At 33.8% G+C, this 18,310-nt stretch overlaps 2 protein-coding genes across 6 annotated transcripts in view; one reads left to right on the top strand and one right to left on the bottom strand.

Annotated features, from left to right (window-relative positions):
- LOC105709990 (COP9 signalosome complex subunit 2) overlaps nucleotides 1–18,310 on the top strand; it is a 425,050-nt gene that overhangs the window by 98,046 nt on the left and 308,694 nt on the right. The gene's annotated exons all lie outside the window — the stretch shown is intronic.
- FGF7 (fibroblast growth factor 7) overlaps nucleotides 10,857–18,310 on the bottom strand; it is a 62,470-nt gene continuing 55,016 nt past the window's right edge. For both annotated transcript variants that reach the window (XM_012442180.2, XM_012442181.3), the window contains exons 3-4: nucleotides 15,827–15,930; nucleotides 10,857–14,752 (exon numbers count right to left, since the gene is read on the bottom strand). In XM_012442180.2, coding sequence (XP_012297603.1) covers nucleotides 14,558–14,752; nucleotides 15,827–15,930 — 299 coding nt within the window. In that variant the 3' untranslated portion in view covers nucleotides 10,857–14,557. The remainder of the gene's footprint in view (nucleotides 14,753–15,826; nucleotides 15,931–18,310) is intronic.

Raw genomic sequence — 18,310 nt, 5'->3', positions numbered from 1 at the left:
GAGGTATTTTTTTTCTAAAATCTTTTGCTTAGATTCCGACTACTAGGAAATCTACTTAAGAAAGAAGTTTGTTCAAATTTAAGAGTTTCAGTTTTGAACTTTGAACATCTCATATTTCTCCAGAGCTTTAATCTGCTTTTAAAACCGTCTTCTATGTTTTTATATTAGTTAGTGGTCAGTGAGTGCCTCTCTTCCAAACATTGATTTTGTCCTTGGTGGCAGAGTAGGACATTAATTCACAGTGAGAAACTGAAACATTCCTATCCCATAGGAAATCATTATAAAGGGGCTTGGCTCGTGGTATCTGAGAGCTTTCATATCCTGCTTGTTGCCTTACAGTTTCTTTGTTCCTTATCTCCAGTCTGAACACAGCCATCATTGTGGAGAATTCTCGAACATAAGATTTGGATAATTTATTTACTGGTGCCATAAGCATGTTTTTGTTTGGAGTCTTTCCTGTAGTCTCTAATGTTTCTTTTGCTCTAATGTATTCAACTTGTGCATAAAGAACTTTAATGTCCTTGAGCAGGTCATACAACCCCTCTGAGCTTTATTTTTACAACTGAAAAATGAGATAAATAGAATATTTCTATATTCCCCTTTTCTAGCATTTTGTTCTTTAGTAACTTCTATCCATAGGTGCTGAATAATCTTCCAAAGTGGTTGTTGACTGGTCAGTTGTGATTAGTAATAGAGGCTGGTGGTTTAGGATTCATGATTTGAGAGCTCCCCCTTCTCTATAGCTGTATGTGTGTGTGTGTGGGGAGGGTGAGGGTGAGCTCTGTGTATACTAAAACCATAATCCGTGTGCTGGAGGTATGCTAAGGCAGATTAAGAGCAGAACCAGAGTAAAACATTACTGTTACTAATGTTTTAGCCTTACATATGCATGCATATGCATATATGTGACTTTCAAGAAATAATCTGTGCTCCATATATACTGCTGCCTTAGAATTGCTTCTTCTAATTTAAAACATAATTTCTTCTTGACATTTGAGATGCTTATTGTCATGTGGAGTTAACTTTTTTCCCAGAATTTTAACAAAGGACTTTCTGTTTTTGTTTTTAATGAAATAAACGCACAGTGGATAGTTAAAATTTGCCTTCCTAACAAAATGGCATGATATCTCCCTTTTTAGGACTAGAATGTAAGCAGTTATAGAATTTCAGTATCTGGAATGACTCATGATTTATAAGTCAGCTCTTCTTAAACATTGTATTGTTAGATTATTTACAAGACTAAAGTTTTAATGTTAATTTCTCTTATTGTGGTACAACACCATTTAAACTTGTGAACTCAAAGATCATTTTAAAAAAGTATTTTTATAACTCTCCCCCAATTTCTAAATCCATTTCTTTCTCTTTGTTTGGATTTTAAGGTTAAAACATTAACAAGTCTCATTATTTTTATAAACAATAGCTTAAACCACAAGCAACAAGAAAAATCCTTATATTCAACTAACATGTACTTGTATATATCTAGTACACATTTCTGTACTTGGCACTGTGGGGAGATTAAAAAACAAGCAACACAATATTTGCTCATACACAAGTACTAGGTGATATTTAGCAAATGACATGTTATAGAAATATTTAAAGTAATAGCCAGATGGGTCAGGATTCCTTATGTTATAAAGGGCTACTAGAATTTTATCATTTATTTATTTATTTAGAGACAGAGTCTCACTCTGTCGCCCAGGCTGAAGTGTAGTGGTGGGATATTGGCTCACTGCAACCTCTGCCTTCCAGGTTCAAGCGATTCTTCTGCCTCAGTCTCCTGAGTAGCTGGAACTACAGGCATGCACCACTACACTCAGCTAAATTTTTGTATTTTTAGTACAGGTGGGGTTTCTCCATGTGGGCCAGACTGGTCTCAAACTCCTGACCTCAAGTGATCTGCCTACCTCAGCCTCCCAAAGTGCTGGAGTTACAGGCATGAGCCACTGTGCCCGGCCCTACCTGGATTTTAGTTTGCAACTCTAATTTTGCTACCTCTTCACTATTAGCAATGCTCAAGGATAATAAAAAACAAACCATTAAAAGTAGGATATAAAATAGCACTTTGAGAACTAAGCCAGTAAAATTTCCACGTTATGCTTTAAATTATACATCATTAAAAGAAAACTGAGAAATTTTGCACAGCTAAGGAGTGAGGAAACCCCAAGAATGTGCTATTAAGATGGTCAGACATACAAACTCCCAATGTGGTAGCAATTTAGTAAGTTGTATTGTTGTTAGCTGTATTTTATACTATATAGAGAAAGACTATATGAACAGAAGTGAAGTGAATAACATAAGGCAGAGTAGTCTAAAAAAACTGAAAACTGGCAGAAATTTAAAAGAACTATTCAGACTATTGAGTTACATTTCATCATAATTGGGAGAATATGTATATTTCAAACCCATTTCATCTCCTTTTACTTTGCTGCCATGCTCACCAAGAAATTTCAAGTTATTTAACTTCCAAGATAGTTTTCCTTGTCTACCATAAGGTCACCTGCAGATATGTGTCCCCCAGATATATTGGCCTGTTGATTGGTAGCAGTAGTCAGAAGTGCTGGTTTTAATTTTAAAACATTGGGTTTTCATTATATTATGATTACTAACATATTATACTAAATGACATGAAAATGCTGTGTAATAGAGAAGCGAGTGATAAGAATTTGAATACCTGAGAGATTTAGTCATCAGTTTGCACAAAATATGGTGATACATTTCTATTCATTTGCAACAGTCACATTTGTATCTGCTTTAGTATTAGAATGATTCTTTGTAATAAAGAGTGCTGGAATTGGCTTGTCCATTTGTTTAATGAATATTTTCTGAGTGCAATGAATATTTACTGAGTCCTTATATTTCCTGAGTATTAAAAATATTTACTGGGTACTTAACAGATACTCTTAAGGGAGCTTGGGATACATAAGGGAACAAAACAGACGGTATCCTTTTGCTTATGGAACTTTTGGGCTAGTGAGGAGAGACAGACAATAACCAACAAACAATTAAATAAGTTATATAGAATGTGTAGTAGTCATATGTATACCTCCCACACACCTCTAGACCATGGTATAAATGCTGTGCAAGGAAGAAAAGAGCCTCCAACTGAGCAGTTTGCAGGGGAAATAGTATCTTAAGAGAACAGCTATTTTCATTAGAGTAAATCAGTGCAGGGTATAAATCTAGCAAAATGTTAGAAAAAGTTTTCACTAATAAAGTCGATCTTGTAAAATGGACTTCCAAGGCAATACTGGACCTTGTTAAACACAGAATGAAGTCAACCAGAAAGTTCACAACAAAAAGACTGAAATTGCAGTTCTTGGCAATATACATTTCTTTATTCAGTTGAACTTTTTGAACTTATTGCTAACTCTATGTTTAGGGTGTGTGTGTGTATGTGTGTGTGTGTGTATGTGTGTGTGTGTGTGTGTTTCCCACTAAGGCAATAGAGATGATACTGCTTTGGCAGTTGTTTATATTTATATTTAAGATTTAAGACTTAAGCATTAAAGTTGCTGTTAGACAGGGTCAAAGCACAATGGTAACTTATACATTATTCTACAATTGACATGCTAAAGACTTAGGAAGTTTTTTCTTGACAGTCTGTCTGCTATCCCTTATGGTTCTTTGTGTTCCAAAGGCTCATTTCTTCCAAATCTGATCTTCCTAAAATTAGTTATATATATATGGACATGTAATTGTTTTAAGTTTTGAAGCATGGATTTTATTATCACTATTACAGTGTCTGACACTGCACTATTGACTACACACATACACACAAATATTATATATACACATACATACACACTCAGACCCCTTTATATATTTGTGTAGATGAAATAGATGTGGACGTATATTTATAAAACATAGATGTGCATGTATTTGTATTGCTTAAGTAGATAAGTGTAGATAGCTGGATAGATAGACATACAGGTATGTCTGTCCATCCTCTATAGAGATAGAGATAAGGGTTCTCCAAATGCTAGATTAATGGCATAGATTGACATACAGTGGGAATTCATAGAAGAGAAAAAGGCAGGGATAAGTCTGGTAGTAATTCATTGAAGAGGAGAATCTTGATTTTGTTCTTCATGACAGAGCAGGGTGTGGATTGATAGTGAGAAGTTAAGACATTCTGAATGATAGAGACAATATAGACAAATCCCAGAGACACAATGAAGTATGGTATGTATAGAAAATGATATGCATAATGGTCTAAGGAGACTGTGAAGTTTATGAGCAGTGAGGAAGTTGGACCAGATAGATGGAACCAATTTGTTGATGGTTTTGGTTTCTACTTTAAATAATTTTACCCAAATTCAGTGAGTCATAGAGAGACAACATGGGTTCTACAATTGGTAATTGACATAGTTTAAATGACATTTTAGGAGTATTAGGTAACTAAACAGGAATTGAGACAATGAGGACATGGAAGAAAAACAAATAGGATGCTATTGCTAAACTTTAGGCACAATTTAATGAGTTCATGAAAGTAGTGAGGAAGAGATGAGACTGAGGGATATTAGGTAAGAAGAGTTTAGCAACCTTGGTGATTACTGGATAAAGGAACAGATTCAAGAAGAAGATTCAGGACACAGTCACCTCTCAAATACAGTAACAATGACTACATTATTATGAAATTATGGTTTTAGTAAGTTTAGTTAATTGAATGAGATGAGCAATGTGGGTGCCAGGTTTGGTCATTCATGTAGAAGACTGTGCTATTTATTCCATCAGTGTGGCACCAACATCCCACTCTTCCAGCTCCATAAAAACTGAATGTGGAGAAGATAATTTTTTCTAAAAAATCACATTTGCTGTTGTTATTCTGATAATAAAGATGATATATATTAATGTAGAAAACTTGAAAATAAAGAGGTATTTACAAGACAGTAAAACATCACCTGTGATTTAACCTTAATAACATTACAACATGGTAAATATTTCTCTTCTGAAAGGGAATAAAAATTCCAATATTACTTTTGAAACAGTGAATGGAGCTAATTAGGAAGATTTATTAGCAAGAAGATAACATTTTTCTTTTTTCATTATGGAACAATATCATAAAAGTTGAACAAATGAGTAGCTAGTTGAGTAACATGTACAATAAATGAGAAATATGAAAAATTAACAATTAACATTGTTAACTATAGAAACTTAAAGTTGAATTGAAGTAAGCACTGTCACCTAGAAAAACAATGACAGAGAGGAATAAATAAAAGGAGGAAAAGCTGAAAAATGTTACTTGATTCATTGTGTGAACACCTATGAGCATGAACTGCTGAACACACTAAGCTTTCAATGATGAGATGAAGTCGTGCAAAAGCAAAAAGCTTTGATCTCTTGCTTTTCCTAATTGATTCTATTTAAATTGTATATAGTACTAGCATCCCTATCAATGCTATCAAATGTCTTATGTTCTCAAACCTGTGACTGACAGAATTTTATAGAAGAAATAATAGATGTGTCAAAACAGGAAAAGTTAAACTTAAAAAAAAAAAAAAGGCTGCTGTGACCTCTTCACCCTCCACTTCCCATCTCAGAATCTAAACGTAGTCACCTTTGAGTAGAGAGGCCTGTGAGCACACCCACTTAGGGCAGTGCTACCCGCTGATAACACAGGCTCTCCATCACCCAACCTAAACCATGGGAATTTGCAACAGGGGAGGAAAAAAGAACCAAAATTTCCAAGGCCCTGCTTTTTTTCTTAAAAGTACTTTAAAAAGGATATTTGTTTGTATTTTTTTGTTTACATTTTTTATTTTTGTACATATTGTTAGGGTCAGTCATTTTTAATGATCTCGGATGACCAAACCAGCCTTTCGAGCATTGTCTGTACATCTGACTTGATGTGGTGTAACTATGTTCATTATAATCTCAAAGGAGAAAAAAAACTTCGTAAAAAAGGCAAAAATGACAACGGAAAAAAATCTTATTCCGAGCATTCCAGTAACTTTTTTTGTGTATGTACTTAGCTGTACTATAAGTAGTTTGTTTGTATGAGATGGTTAAAAAGGCCAAAGATAAAAGGTTTCTTTTTTTTTTTTCCCTTTTTTGTCCATGAAGTTGCTGTTTATTTATATATATGTATTTTTTGGCCTGTTTGATATATGTGTGCAACAATGTTGTCCAACAATAAACAGGAATTTTATTTTGCTGAGTTGTTCTAAAAAAAAAACAGTACAAAAAAATGAAACAAAACAAAAAAGGAGAGATGTGTTTTTACCTCACAAAGTGATTACTGCATTTGTTAAACAACGTGTTTTTAAAAACAGTTTCTAAAGGACCTCGCCAGTATATAACACTGACCTTTGTATAGAAATAGATAAGATTGTGTATAAGCATGATGACAGGACTGGAAAGATCTTTGTATATAAAATGTATTATTTATTCTATCAATAGATTATTAATATGGATCATTTAGTAAGCCAGTATTAATAGTGTTAAGTACTTTTTGAGGTTCTATTTCCTTACTAGATTCCATAGGAAATTTTAAAAAGGCAATATTCATTTTTAATTTTATCACACTTAACACATATTTATCATACAGTGCCTGATACAAACATGGTAGAATTCTCAATATCTGCTTGTTTAACTGAAGTAGATGAAGCCACATATATATAACATGTGTGTGCATACATGTATGTGTGTGTATGTGCAATGTATTACTATATTAGAGTGCAATAGGATTCAGAGATGGAAAAAAATTGTTATAAGGCAGGGGCAAGTTTGGGAATAGTTCATTAAACTTGAGCTTTGTCCGTAAGAGCAAAGCAGGGTATGGATTGATTGACAGTGGGAGGTAGAGATATTCTAAGCAGTAGGGACAGTATAGACAAAACTCAGAGGCAGAATCAATTTACAACTTGTGTAAATCACGATAAACACAGTGGACTAAAGAAACTACGAGGTTAATATTGAACAGTGAGAAGTTTGGACAGTCAAGTTAGAGCCAATTGTTTGACAGCTTTGGGTGCTAGTTTAAGAGGTTTAAACTAAATCCAATAGGCAAAAAGGAACCAATATGGGTCTTCAAATGGCAACTGACATAGTCAAAGCAGTATTACAGGAAGATTAAAGAATTAGGCAGCATATAAGATGGGAAGGAACTTGAAACAAGAATGATTAAGGAGCTATTGCTAAATTCTAGGCATGAAGTAATAAAGCTGTAGAAGGATGAAGAAGGAGGTGAATCTGAATGGATGTTGAGAAAGAAGTTAGCTGAGTGTTGATAATTTACCACATTCACAGTCAAAGGGAAGGAGACACAAGAATAAGAGCTGACTAAATTTTGAGCATAAAAATTAGAATATTTACTCCCTGTACTGCTGATTAGAATGTATTTTGAAAAAACGCTCAATTATATTTCTTGTAATCATCCTAAGAAAATCAGAAATATAAAGAAGCATATGCAATATATTCATATTTATTTTAGTAAAAAATTTTGAAATAACCAAAATAATCAACAACAGGAGATATATAATAAAGAAATAATAGTAAAGTAGAAGCTCTCTCGTCTAGCCTAGTTGTATCTATTAATTGGTTGATTAATAGAAAAATTTCAGTCAAGTGGAGAATCATTAAGGTGATATGTACATGCCCTAAATATTTTATATTTACTTCAAACATCAAAAGATACATTTATTTATCATTTTTTGATGTAGAGCTATGGCCTTTCCTCCTCTCCTCAGTGTATCTGCCAAGCAACTTAAGTGCATAATTTATCTAGATTTTTATTACCTTTTCTTGTTGTTTTGCCCACACCTAATTCAGCAGCAGAGCTTTTAAGTACTCACTTTATTCCATTGACACTTCTTAGCCACTATGAGGACAGGCTCCTATTCTGAAGAATATGGAAAACAATTGCAGTTTTAAACAGAGGATGCGTGATCTGAAATATATTTTAATAGAATCACTCTAGCTGCTCTGTTTGAAAATGAACTGTGCTGGGGGAGGGAGGACTTTTGTGTACTTTGTATTCCATAATCATTCTGATGCAAAAAAAATTGTAGCTTTCTTTCTAGTGTTTACATTTCCTGTGAGCCTCAATTGTGAATAGCAGAAAATATGGAGGCATCTAGGAAAACCTAGGGGCAGGAGTGGCTGAGAGGGAATAAGACTTTTCAAGGTGTTTAAAGAAGAGACAAAGATTGTAGGACATAAGAATAAATAAAAGTTCCTCTTCAAAGATTCTTCTTTGCTTAAGAATAAATAATAATTTCTTCAAAGGTTAATTTACTTTAAAGCTTTTGCTAATAAAGTAGCTATTAATCATAATAGAGAAATAAGTATATTCTATGTTCTTAGCTTCTACACTTTAGCCTAGTTATTTGCCCTGACATTTCTGGACAGGCCCAGGCAAGCCTGAGCTCATAGCTTATTCCCCTTCCTTATTTGGAAGAGGGTCTACCTCTCTTGGCATTCCTCAAGTTACTTCCTCTTTTCCTCTGTTCTCTGTTGCCTTTACCTATTTAGGAAAGTTAGGTTGTTAGCCAACAGGTGCAGACTGGACTGTGAGGTTCAGTTCCAGCCAATGGAATCAGGTCACAGCAGTAGGGTCTAGGTACCAAGATCTGTTAGATATAAATGGCCCTGCCCCCTTTGTTCAGTGTCCTCTTGTAGCAAGATGGCTAATGGGAGCACCCTTTCTGCAGAAAGTAAAGTTGCCTTGCTGAGAAAATTAAATTTATATTCAAGTGCTACAGCCTTTGCAGCACAGAAAATTTACATATAACAAAGATGAAGAAGCAGGCATAGTTCCTAAAGAGGTTTTTTGGTTTTTGATGTTGTTTGCATTTACCTAATTAGTTCCCAACTTCAGAGGCACATTAGAATCTTCTGGAGAGTTTTAAAAATACCATTCCATGGGATGCCTCTCATATCCACTGATGTAATTAGCCTGTGTTGGGGCCTTGGCACCTCTCACCCTCTCTTGCTCTCTGAGTTTTACTGAGTTTTACTCAGAGAGTGAGAGTGAGAGAGAGGGAGAGAGTTTTATATATATAAAGAGAGAGAGAGAGAGAGAGAGTGTGTGTGTGTGTGTGTGTGTGTTTTATATATAAAAAGAGAGTTTTATATATAACAGGGGATACCAGTGTGTACCTACCATTGAAATAAATTGTTTTCAAGTCTTTTTTTTTTGAGATGGAGTTTCACTCTTGTTACCCAGGCTGGAGTGCAATGGCGCGATCTCAGTTCACTGCAACCTCTGTCTCCTGGGTTCAAGCAATTCTCCTGCCTCAGCCTCCCAAGTAGCTGGGACTACAGGCATGCACCACCACGCCCAGCCAATTTTTTTGTATTTTTAGTAGAGACGGGATTTCACCATGTTGACCAGTATGGTCTCGATCTCTTGACCTCGTGATCCACCCGCCTCAGCCTCCCAAAGTGCTGGGATTATAGGCATGAGCCACCGCGCCCGGCCTCAAGTCTTTTTAGGTCTTGTTCTCAGATGGTCTTGGGCAACTTGTGGCTGATTGCCTTCATCATTTAGAACAAAACACTCTATGGCCCAAAGGAATTCTAGCTGAAATTTATGATCTTATTCTCTTGAGGTAGGGCAGTTAAGGGGAGGATTATCTTTATGTTGAGCCTGATGGCAGAGTAATTTGCTTCATGTAGAGGCAAAGGGATATTGTTAATTTTCCAGCTGCATTGGGAGTTCTAAGTAGACACATCTCAGGCTAATAGGAAGCTCAGGCTGTGGTTCAAACATTTTCTTAATTATCCTATGTAGCAATGGACCACACAGTATCCCTCAAGGAAAAATCAAGAATATTTCCACAGAGAATATACATATTTCATCTCTTTCTCTGCTGAATAGAGCACCGCTGAAAGCCATGACCCTGTAGAATCCCAGCTTATGGCAGTGACATTTAAAGCATCTAGTTTATGACTTGGATTAGGTAGCCTGTAAAATGGCTTCTAGTGATCCCTGCCTTCTGCTATGTATAATACTCTCCTCATGAGTGTAGGCAGAAGTAACATCACTTTTGAAACTAGGTTATATATATATATTTTTAAAAAAAAAAAAAAAAACCTGTGGCTTCCATTTTGGGTATTTTATCTCACACTCTCTGCTTTCTTGCTTCATGGGAAGCAAACTGTAAAGTTGTAAGCAGTGCTATGGAGAGGTCCATGTGACAAGGAAGTGATATGTCCTGACAACAGCCAGTGAGAATCTAAGGTGGATCCCTTTCTGAGTTGAATATTGAGATAGATGACTATAGCCCTGGTCAGCACCTTGATTGCTGCCTCATGAGGAATTCGAACAAAAGATACATCACTGAACCATGCCCGGGTTCCTGAGCCACATAAATTATGAGAAAACAAATATTTGTTTGAAGCCATTAAGTTTTAATTTGTTACACAGCAATAGATAACTAACACATGGAAGGATTCATCAAGAGAAGAGTTTTTCATCTTTAAGTGAAATGTTATTTTCATCTCACATTTCAATTATTAGGATATAAATGAAAGAAAATACATTTGGATAGGCTCTCAGAAATTCAGTGATAAGGATTTGGAATATGCAACCACATGATAATCAGGAAGTAAAAGGAAAATATAAGAGACATCTTTCCAGACGAGAGTAAATATCTGGTTCCCTGAGAGGTATAGTTTGAGAATGGAGAAATCAGATGTTACTGGAAAGAGGTTAGGGCTTTATTATTTCTTGCTTCCTGTCAAGTCTTTTCAACTCAAGAGAAAGTAGATTTTATTGACAAACCATTCAAAATTAAAAGATAGGTGGAAGCATATGTGGCCCTGAAGGACAAAATGACCTTCATTGACAGCAGCAGGTTGGTTGAATAAATACTGTATAGAAGTGGAATAAAGAGTAGCTGATAACAATGCTAAAATAGGTAGACATAAAGTTTTAATGAGCTATTTCATATTAAGATGTACATGGAGAATCCAAACCAGAGAGACTAGTTAATAGATATTTTCCCAACTCTGTTTTAGGGTGATCATAGAAATGATACCCACAAGTTAGTCATAGTGGCCTACATCCATTTTGATATATCAGTGATGTATTCTGATTGGCCAATAATCACCCATACTGGCTGTTAAGTATTTTTAATATCACTCCTATATATAGTGAATTTAAGTTCTGGTTTTTTTTAGCTTTGTGTTTTTTATGTTTAAGGTTGGATTATGGGAGGCAGAGAATCTCTTGTGTCTTATTCATGCTCAAGTAAGTCTCAGTAGCATTGGGGTGTAAATAAAACTGCAAATCATTCTGAAGCATCAATTTTGCTTACTGATGTTTAAGTGCAGACATTGTCATATTAATGCAACCACTAATATATTATGGAGTAAGATGCAAAAATCACAAATCTTAAAAGAAATATTCTGTCTGTGCTGGGCCCCCTTTGCATTATACCCTAACCTCTTATTTTATACCTCTACTATTAGAGATATTTCAGTAGAAAATCGTGAGAGGTACTGTTTTAGAATTTTTGTTGTTATAGAATTGCTTTTACTACAGCTAGGTCCCCTAGTACATCTTTACATTCTTTGGCAGTCTAGAGAACCAGAAGAGCAAACTCTATGATATAGAAATCCTAAGAATTTACCTCCAACATCCCTTCGCTTCGGTCATTAAATTGAATTTGTAGCCAACACAAAGGCTGACAATTTATATTATAGCTTTTATTTTTTTTATATTATAATTTATATTGTGGCTTATGTCAAATTGTTTTGTTCACTGCTTTGAAAGTACCTTTTTGTTTACTTTTGTTATCATTTCATATTTTAATTTTTTCTAATTGTTAGAAACTCATGTATTTTCTCTTTCAAAGAACATTTTAGAAAGGCTTACTCTGCTTCTAAGTATATTTTGCACAGTGCTTTCCATTTATAAATAAAAGGTGAATAGGAATCAGAATTGAAAACTACATTATTTATTTTCTCCTTTTGAGTCAAATCATCACAATGTAGATTAGTCATTCTGTATGAAGTGCATTGCCAAAACGTAGTCACATTTGTGTGCAAATGTAAAGGCTATATCTCAATAGAAATAAAAAACAAAAAACACAGAAGACCACTAGTTAATAATACTGGTAATCTAAGAGGAGAAAGCATATGCTAACTGATATAGACTCTCCTGACAGTTGCATATCTATCGAACTGCATGACCTTAGGTGTATCAAAATATCAATTTTCTAGTCTACAAATGAGTAAGGGAGATGGAGACCCCTTACAGTTTTAAGATTCTAGAATTCTGTGTGTAACTAGAGCAAATTTTATTTTCTAAAATTTGCATAATAAATTTAAAAATAGGAGAAAAATAATTAAAGTACGTTTCTAGAAGTCTTTTTTAGGTGACTTATACTACCAAGAATGGATTTACCACTAAAAATTGCTTTTACCTAATTCAGCATTGCTATGTAATTTGGTAGAAGCATAACTCTATAGACAAAGAGTATTTGGTCCTAATGTAGCTTGTATTTTATATGCATATATACTATTTCTATTTAAATTTCTGTATAGTCATGTTTACCCTTTTAAAAATGAAGATTAGTTTTATTTTATATTTTCTTTTGTATATAAACATTGAATGAATTCATATTGAAAACTGATTATGGACAGATAGTCTGCTAGGCACTGAGGAAACAAATATGAAAAATTAAGTCCTCCTCTGCCCTCAATATGCTCACAAAACTCCAGTTACTGAAGCCTGATCTCAAAACCTAGGCTAGCAAGGTCCTTGAATCAGGTGATAGTTCAGAATCCTATTCATGCTCTCTCCCAGTAGTATATCTGAGGACGGGCAATTTTTTCTAGTTTCCTATAGCCTGGTCAGTAAGTGAACCACAGGAAAATCAAATGAATCTATTGTTTCTGTTGACATAGTGTTTTCATATAACTCTCATTTATAAATGTATTACCAAATACTATTTATGTAAAGGGACTTGAATGACAAATATTTTGAAATTAAAACCACAATGGTTAGCACACCTTTTAATTTAGATAAATGTTGACCTCCCATTGATGAACATATAAAGTGCTACCAAGATCTACCTATGAAAGAATTTTGAAGTGGAAATTCATCTTTGTAATAATCCTGTTACCTGTAGGCTGACCTCAAGCCTTCATGACATTCAGGGCCCCTTATTCCTAACTGTATCTTCTATTTTGGGCATTGTGCTCTTGCCATCTAACAGGAAAACAACTTTCAGTGCTGCCACCTTTTGAATAGCAGAGATTTCTAGAGATTAGAAAATCACTGAATTTAAATATACATAGTTTTAAAATAAGATACTTTTCTATTCATGCATTCAAATATATACTAACTTTAACATCCTATAAATTCTTTTATTTGTAATGATTTTACTTATATGATCCAATTAATTGTTAAGAATATGTGGCAAAAGATTTTTTACATATTTGTATTGTTCTGTATCAGACATTTATTGTAAGCATTGCTTCAGGCTCTCATTTTTGTCTGCCTTCCAGGATTTGCTGGCCCAAGTGCTATGTGCTAGACTTGGTGTCAGTCACAAAGGGGGAGGGAAACTTTTAGTTGAGCCAGACAGTTTTGTTATTCCTTTAAAATTGAAAGCATATGAAACAGATACAGCTTATTAAGGTTGTTTTTTTTATAAATAACATAAACTTAAATAACAAAACAGTAAAGTTCAAATACAACTTAAAATAGAGTTTAATGCTATAACCATAGGAAAAAAGCATGATTATTTGTGGGAAGAACATTATTAAAAGCCATATTCCCAAATATGAATTATACAAAGATAGATTATGTTATTTGAAAAAAACTTAAGGATTTCTCAGTTTTACTTGGAGGAATTATAAAATGCTAATTTTGTGGCAAGTGACATGAAGTACAGTATTGTCCTCAATCACTGTTGCTATTTTATATACAAGATTTTTGGAAACATCCTTTTAGCAATACCTTTTCCACTTGAGAAGCATTAGGAATTTTGTTCTCGATAATAGGTATAAGCATGTTCTAATCCTATACTTTTGGTAAATTATCTATTTTATTGACCTTAATAATAGATTTTTTTGAGAATTTTTTTTTTCTGATTAGAGTTTAAGTGGATTATAATTTTTCATTAGAAAACATTTAAAATGCTCATCTTCCATAGTTAGTGTGGCTTTATTATCCGACAAATCCTGCCAACAGCCTTTAGGTCTGACATATCTTATATAACATAATCTGCATTAATATTATTATAGCAGCCATTTTTTAAGCAGATAGGAATATTTAAATAATCATCTAAATCTAACATACTTTTAAGGGTAAATTAATTTAAGAAAAAATTACTATTACTAACACCATGATTGTACAACCAGTTTTATAATTTTTTACAACCTTTAGTTACTAAATCTGATTTTTGTGTATACTTTTCAAATCTTTCTTTAATGCAGTGTCTTAAACATAAATGCGCAAGTCCAGCTTGATCAGTTTTTCAGTAGTTTTCCAGCCTTTCTTGGTTACTAAAAAATAAAAGGAAAGAAAATTTTGAAAAGAAAGAAAACAGTCCACTTAAAGAAATCTCCCTGCTGGAATTGTTTCTTTATATACCATATACAATTAAGTTATTGCCATAGGAAGAAAGTGGGCTGTTTTTTGTTCTTTCTTCGTTTTTTTTCCTCTTACAGGAATCCCCTTTTGATTTAAGGCAACAAACATTTCCCCTCCATTGTGTGTCCATTTAGCTGATGCATATGTGTTGTAATGGTTTTCTAAAATTAGTTCTTTGAAGTTACAATCTTCATTGCAGTCTTTCTGTTAAAAGAAACAAACAAACATTATCCAAATGATTTTTAGAGGGGCTCAATTAAACAGAGAGTAAGTAGGTAATATTTGGTAGAATTGAAACATGCATGAGTTTTTTAACCCTCAGGTGGAGCAGGCCTAATGTGGTTTATTAGCAATACCTATGTAGTATATTTGCATAGAAAGGTATCTTAAAACAAAAAAAGAACATAATACACAGTTGGTTATGAAATATGTGTAGCTTTTTGGCAGTTCATGTCAACTGTTCTTTAAAATTAGGACCTATTTTCCTAAATAGCAGGCCTCATATTACTATTCCCACATCACTCATTGTTTAACCACTGGAAATTAGGTGTAGCTAGCAGAACCTCTGCCTCCTTCAGGTGAGAGACTTGTTTCACAACTTTTCTTTATTTACTTCTATATTGTCTCCAATGGTAATGGAAGGTAAAAGGTTAATTTGTATGTTCATCCATGCAACCATTTGTTTATTCAATTAAACCTATATTATAATATAATTAGACTGTGCCAGGCATTATGCTGAGCTGTGGGAATACAAAGGAAAGCCAATTATATTTTATTATAGTGGGATGAACTGTTACATATTTTGCATTGTAGTGAACTGGGAACAATGTGAATAATTACAGTTCAAAGCCCATGATTGTGAGATTGATGTTGATAAATGAACTAAACACTTCAGGATATTTTTTCCCAAGAATTTTCATGTCAGCAATGTGCAAATTGGGTGAACTTTAACAAAAAGAGCTTTAATACTGGCAAATGGAAATTTTGGATTTTAAATATCTAAAATGCACATGGAATTTTAGAGCTGGAAGGATCCTTAGAGGTCAGTTAATTCAACTCATTTTATAGACGAAGAAACCAAAGTCTAAAGAACAAGCTATTTCTCTAAAGTCACACCGAAAACATTTTTTCTTAATGTTTGAGTAAAAAGTGTTTTAATGAAATCATTAAATTATATAGTTGGAGATAAATTAATTCAATTTTTACTTTTCAGAAAGGTGAGATACTTTGACAAAAATGAATTTGAAAAATTAAATCTAAGCTATCACTTAACAATACCTTCGCATAGAGTTTTCCTTCCTTGTTCATTGCAAGATAGAATTCACTTTCCACCCCTTTGATTGCCACAATTCCAACTGCCACTGTTCTGATTTCCATGATATCTGCAAGGAATCACAGAAACACATGTCAAGTATTTGTTCAGCTTTGCAGATGATCTAAGAATGGCCATTTGTTCTTATTTCTGTTTTAATTTTAAGTTTTTAAATTTTTTAATGTGATTATCAATTCAGCCAAGACCCCTGACCCACAACAGATACACACAAACACCAGAATAGTCATTTTATAAGGGAAGTGCAAACTGACGGTTGTTTATTTTTTAAAAAACATGTCTTTATCAAAGAAATAGTTACATATTTGAATTTAGATTTTTATTCTCTAGAATTAAATTTCTAATTTACTATAATAGGTAATGTTTATTGAACTCAGACCACATGCTAAGGATTTTTAGTTTGCTCTTATGTATTAACTCATTTACTCATAACCACAGACTGAGGCAGGTACTCTTGTTATCCCAGTTTTGCAGATCAAGAAACTGAAGCACAGAGAACATACATGTGCATGTGTCTTTATAAAAGAATGAATTATAATCTTTTGGGTATATACCCAGTAATAGGATTGCTGCGTCAAGTGGTATTTATAGTTCTAGATCTTTGAGGAATTGCCACACTGTCTTCCACAATGGTTGAACTAATTTACACTCCCACCAGCAGTGTCTTTTCAAGCTGGAAAAAAAAAGTGGAGGCAGCGATGTGATGATTAGCCAATCAGAACATTTAATTTTATCCTTGATCAAGTATACCTTCTTGGGCATGTTAAAACTAAGAACTAGTATCAACAAAGAAAAAAAATTTGAATTTAAACAAATTTTATGATTTTCTGTCAAGCCTGGATTGTTTAGTGGGAAATGTTAACCATTATATATTTATATTATATTGAAGGCTATAGATTCCATTCATTTACATCATTAAAACACACCCACATATACATATATGCAAAAAATACATAATATATCCAACATATACAAAAAACACTGAAAACCCCACAGTAAGATAAAAAACCTAGTTAAAAAGTGGGCAAAATCTGACAACTCACTAAAGATACACAAATGGCAAATAAGCATATGAAAAGTTGCTCAAAATCATAGGTCATTAAGGAATTGCAACATGGATGCTGCTGGAGGCCATTATCCTAAGCAAATTAACACAGGAACAGAAAACCAAATACTGCATGTTTTCACTTACAAGTGGGAGCTAAATATTGGGTATTTAAGAACATAAAGACGGCAACTACTGACACTAGGGACTGCTGACAGGGAGTAAGTGAGGGAAGGGTTTAAAAATTATTAGGTACTATGCTCAGTACCTGGGTGATAGAGCAATCATACCTAAAACCTCAGTATCACACAATATACCCAGGTAACAGACCTACATATGTACCCCATGAATCTAAAATAAAAGTTGAAATTATTCTAAAAGGAATTGAAAATTAAAACAACAATAAGATACCTCTATACAACTATTAGCATGACTAAACTCCAAAAAACTGACAGTGCAATATGCTGGGAAGGATGCAAAGCAACCAAAACTCTTTCATTACTAGTGGGAATGCAAAATGGTATGGTCACATGGGAAGACAGTTTGGCAGTTTCTTAAAAACTAAACATACCCTTACAATATAATCCAGCAATTATGCCCCCAGGTATGTACCCAATTGAATTAAAAACTTATGCCCACACAGAAACCTGAACATGAATATTTATAGCAGCTGTATTCTTATCACCAAAAACCAGAGGCAACCAACATATACAGTAGGTAAATGGATAAACAAACCATGATACATGTATACTTTGGAATATTATTTAGCAATAAAAATATATTGAGCTGTGAAGCCACAAAAAGACAAGGGGAACATTAAGTGCATATTGCTAAGTGAAAGAAACCTGAAAAAGCCAGTTTGAAAAAGCCATATACTGTATGATTCCAGCCATGTAACATTCTGGCAAAGGCAAAACGTTAGAGACAGTAAGATCAATGGTTGCCAGGGCCTCGAGGAGAGCAGAAAAAGGATGAAAAGCTGAATCACAGGGGATTTTTAAATCAATGAGAGTATTCTGCATAATACTGTAATAGTGGATACATGATATACATTTGTCAGACCTCATAGAACTGTATAAAGCAAAGCATGGACCTTAGTATAAACTGTAGACTTTAGTTAACATTATATATAAATATTGGCTCATCTTTGTAACAAATGTGCCACATTAGTGCAAGATTTTTATAATGGAGTAACTGTGGGGGGAAATGGGGATTGCATATGGGAACTCTATTATCTGCTCAATTTTTTGTAAATCTAAAAGTGTTCTAAAACACAAAGTCTACTAATTTTTACATGCAACCGACTTTAATAATATAATATGATTGACTGTAGAGAAACTATTTGTACTGGCATTTTACATTATTTATTCATGACCCAAATATATAG

The sequence above is a fragment of the Aotus nancymaae genome, unplaced genomic scaffold, assembly GCF_030222135.1.
Source record: "Aotus nancymaae isolate 86718 unplaced genomic scaffold, 86718_ANA_hifiasm-v0.15.2.pri h1tg000062l, whole genome shotgun sequence".
Lineage (NCBI taxonomy): Eukaryota > Metazoa > Chordata > Mammalia > Primates > Aotidae > Aotus > Aotus nancymaae.
Note: the sequence above shows the minus strand (reverse complement) of the source record. Positions and strands in the feature narration are given on the sequence as shown.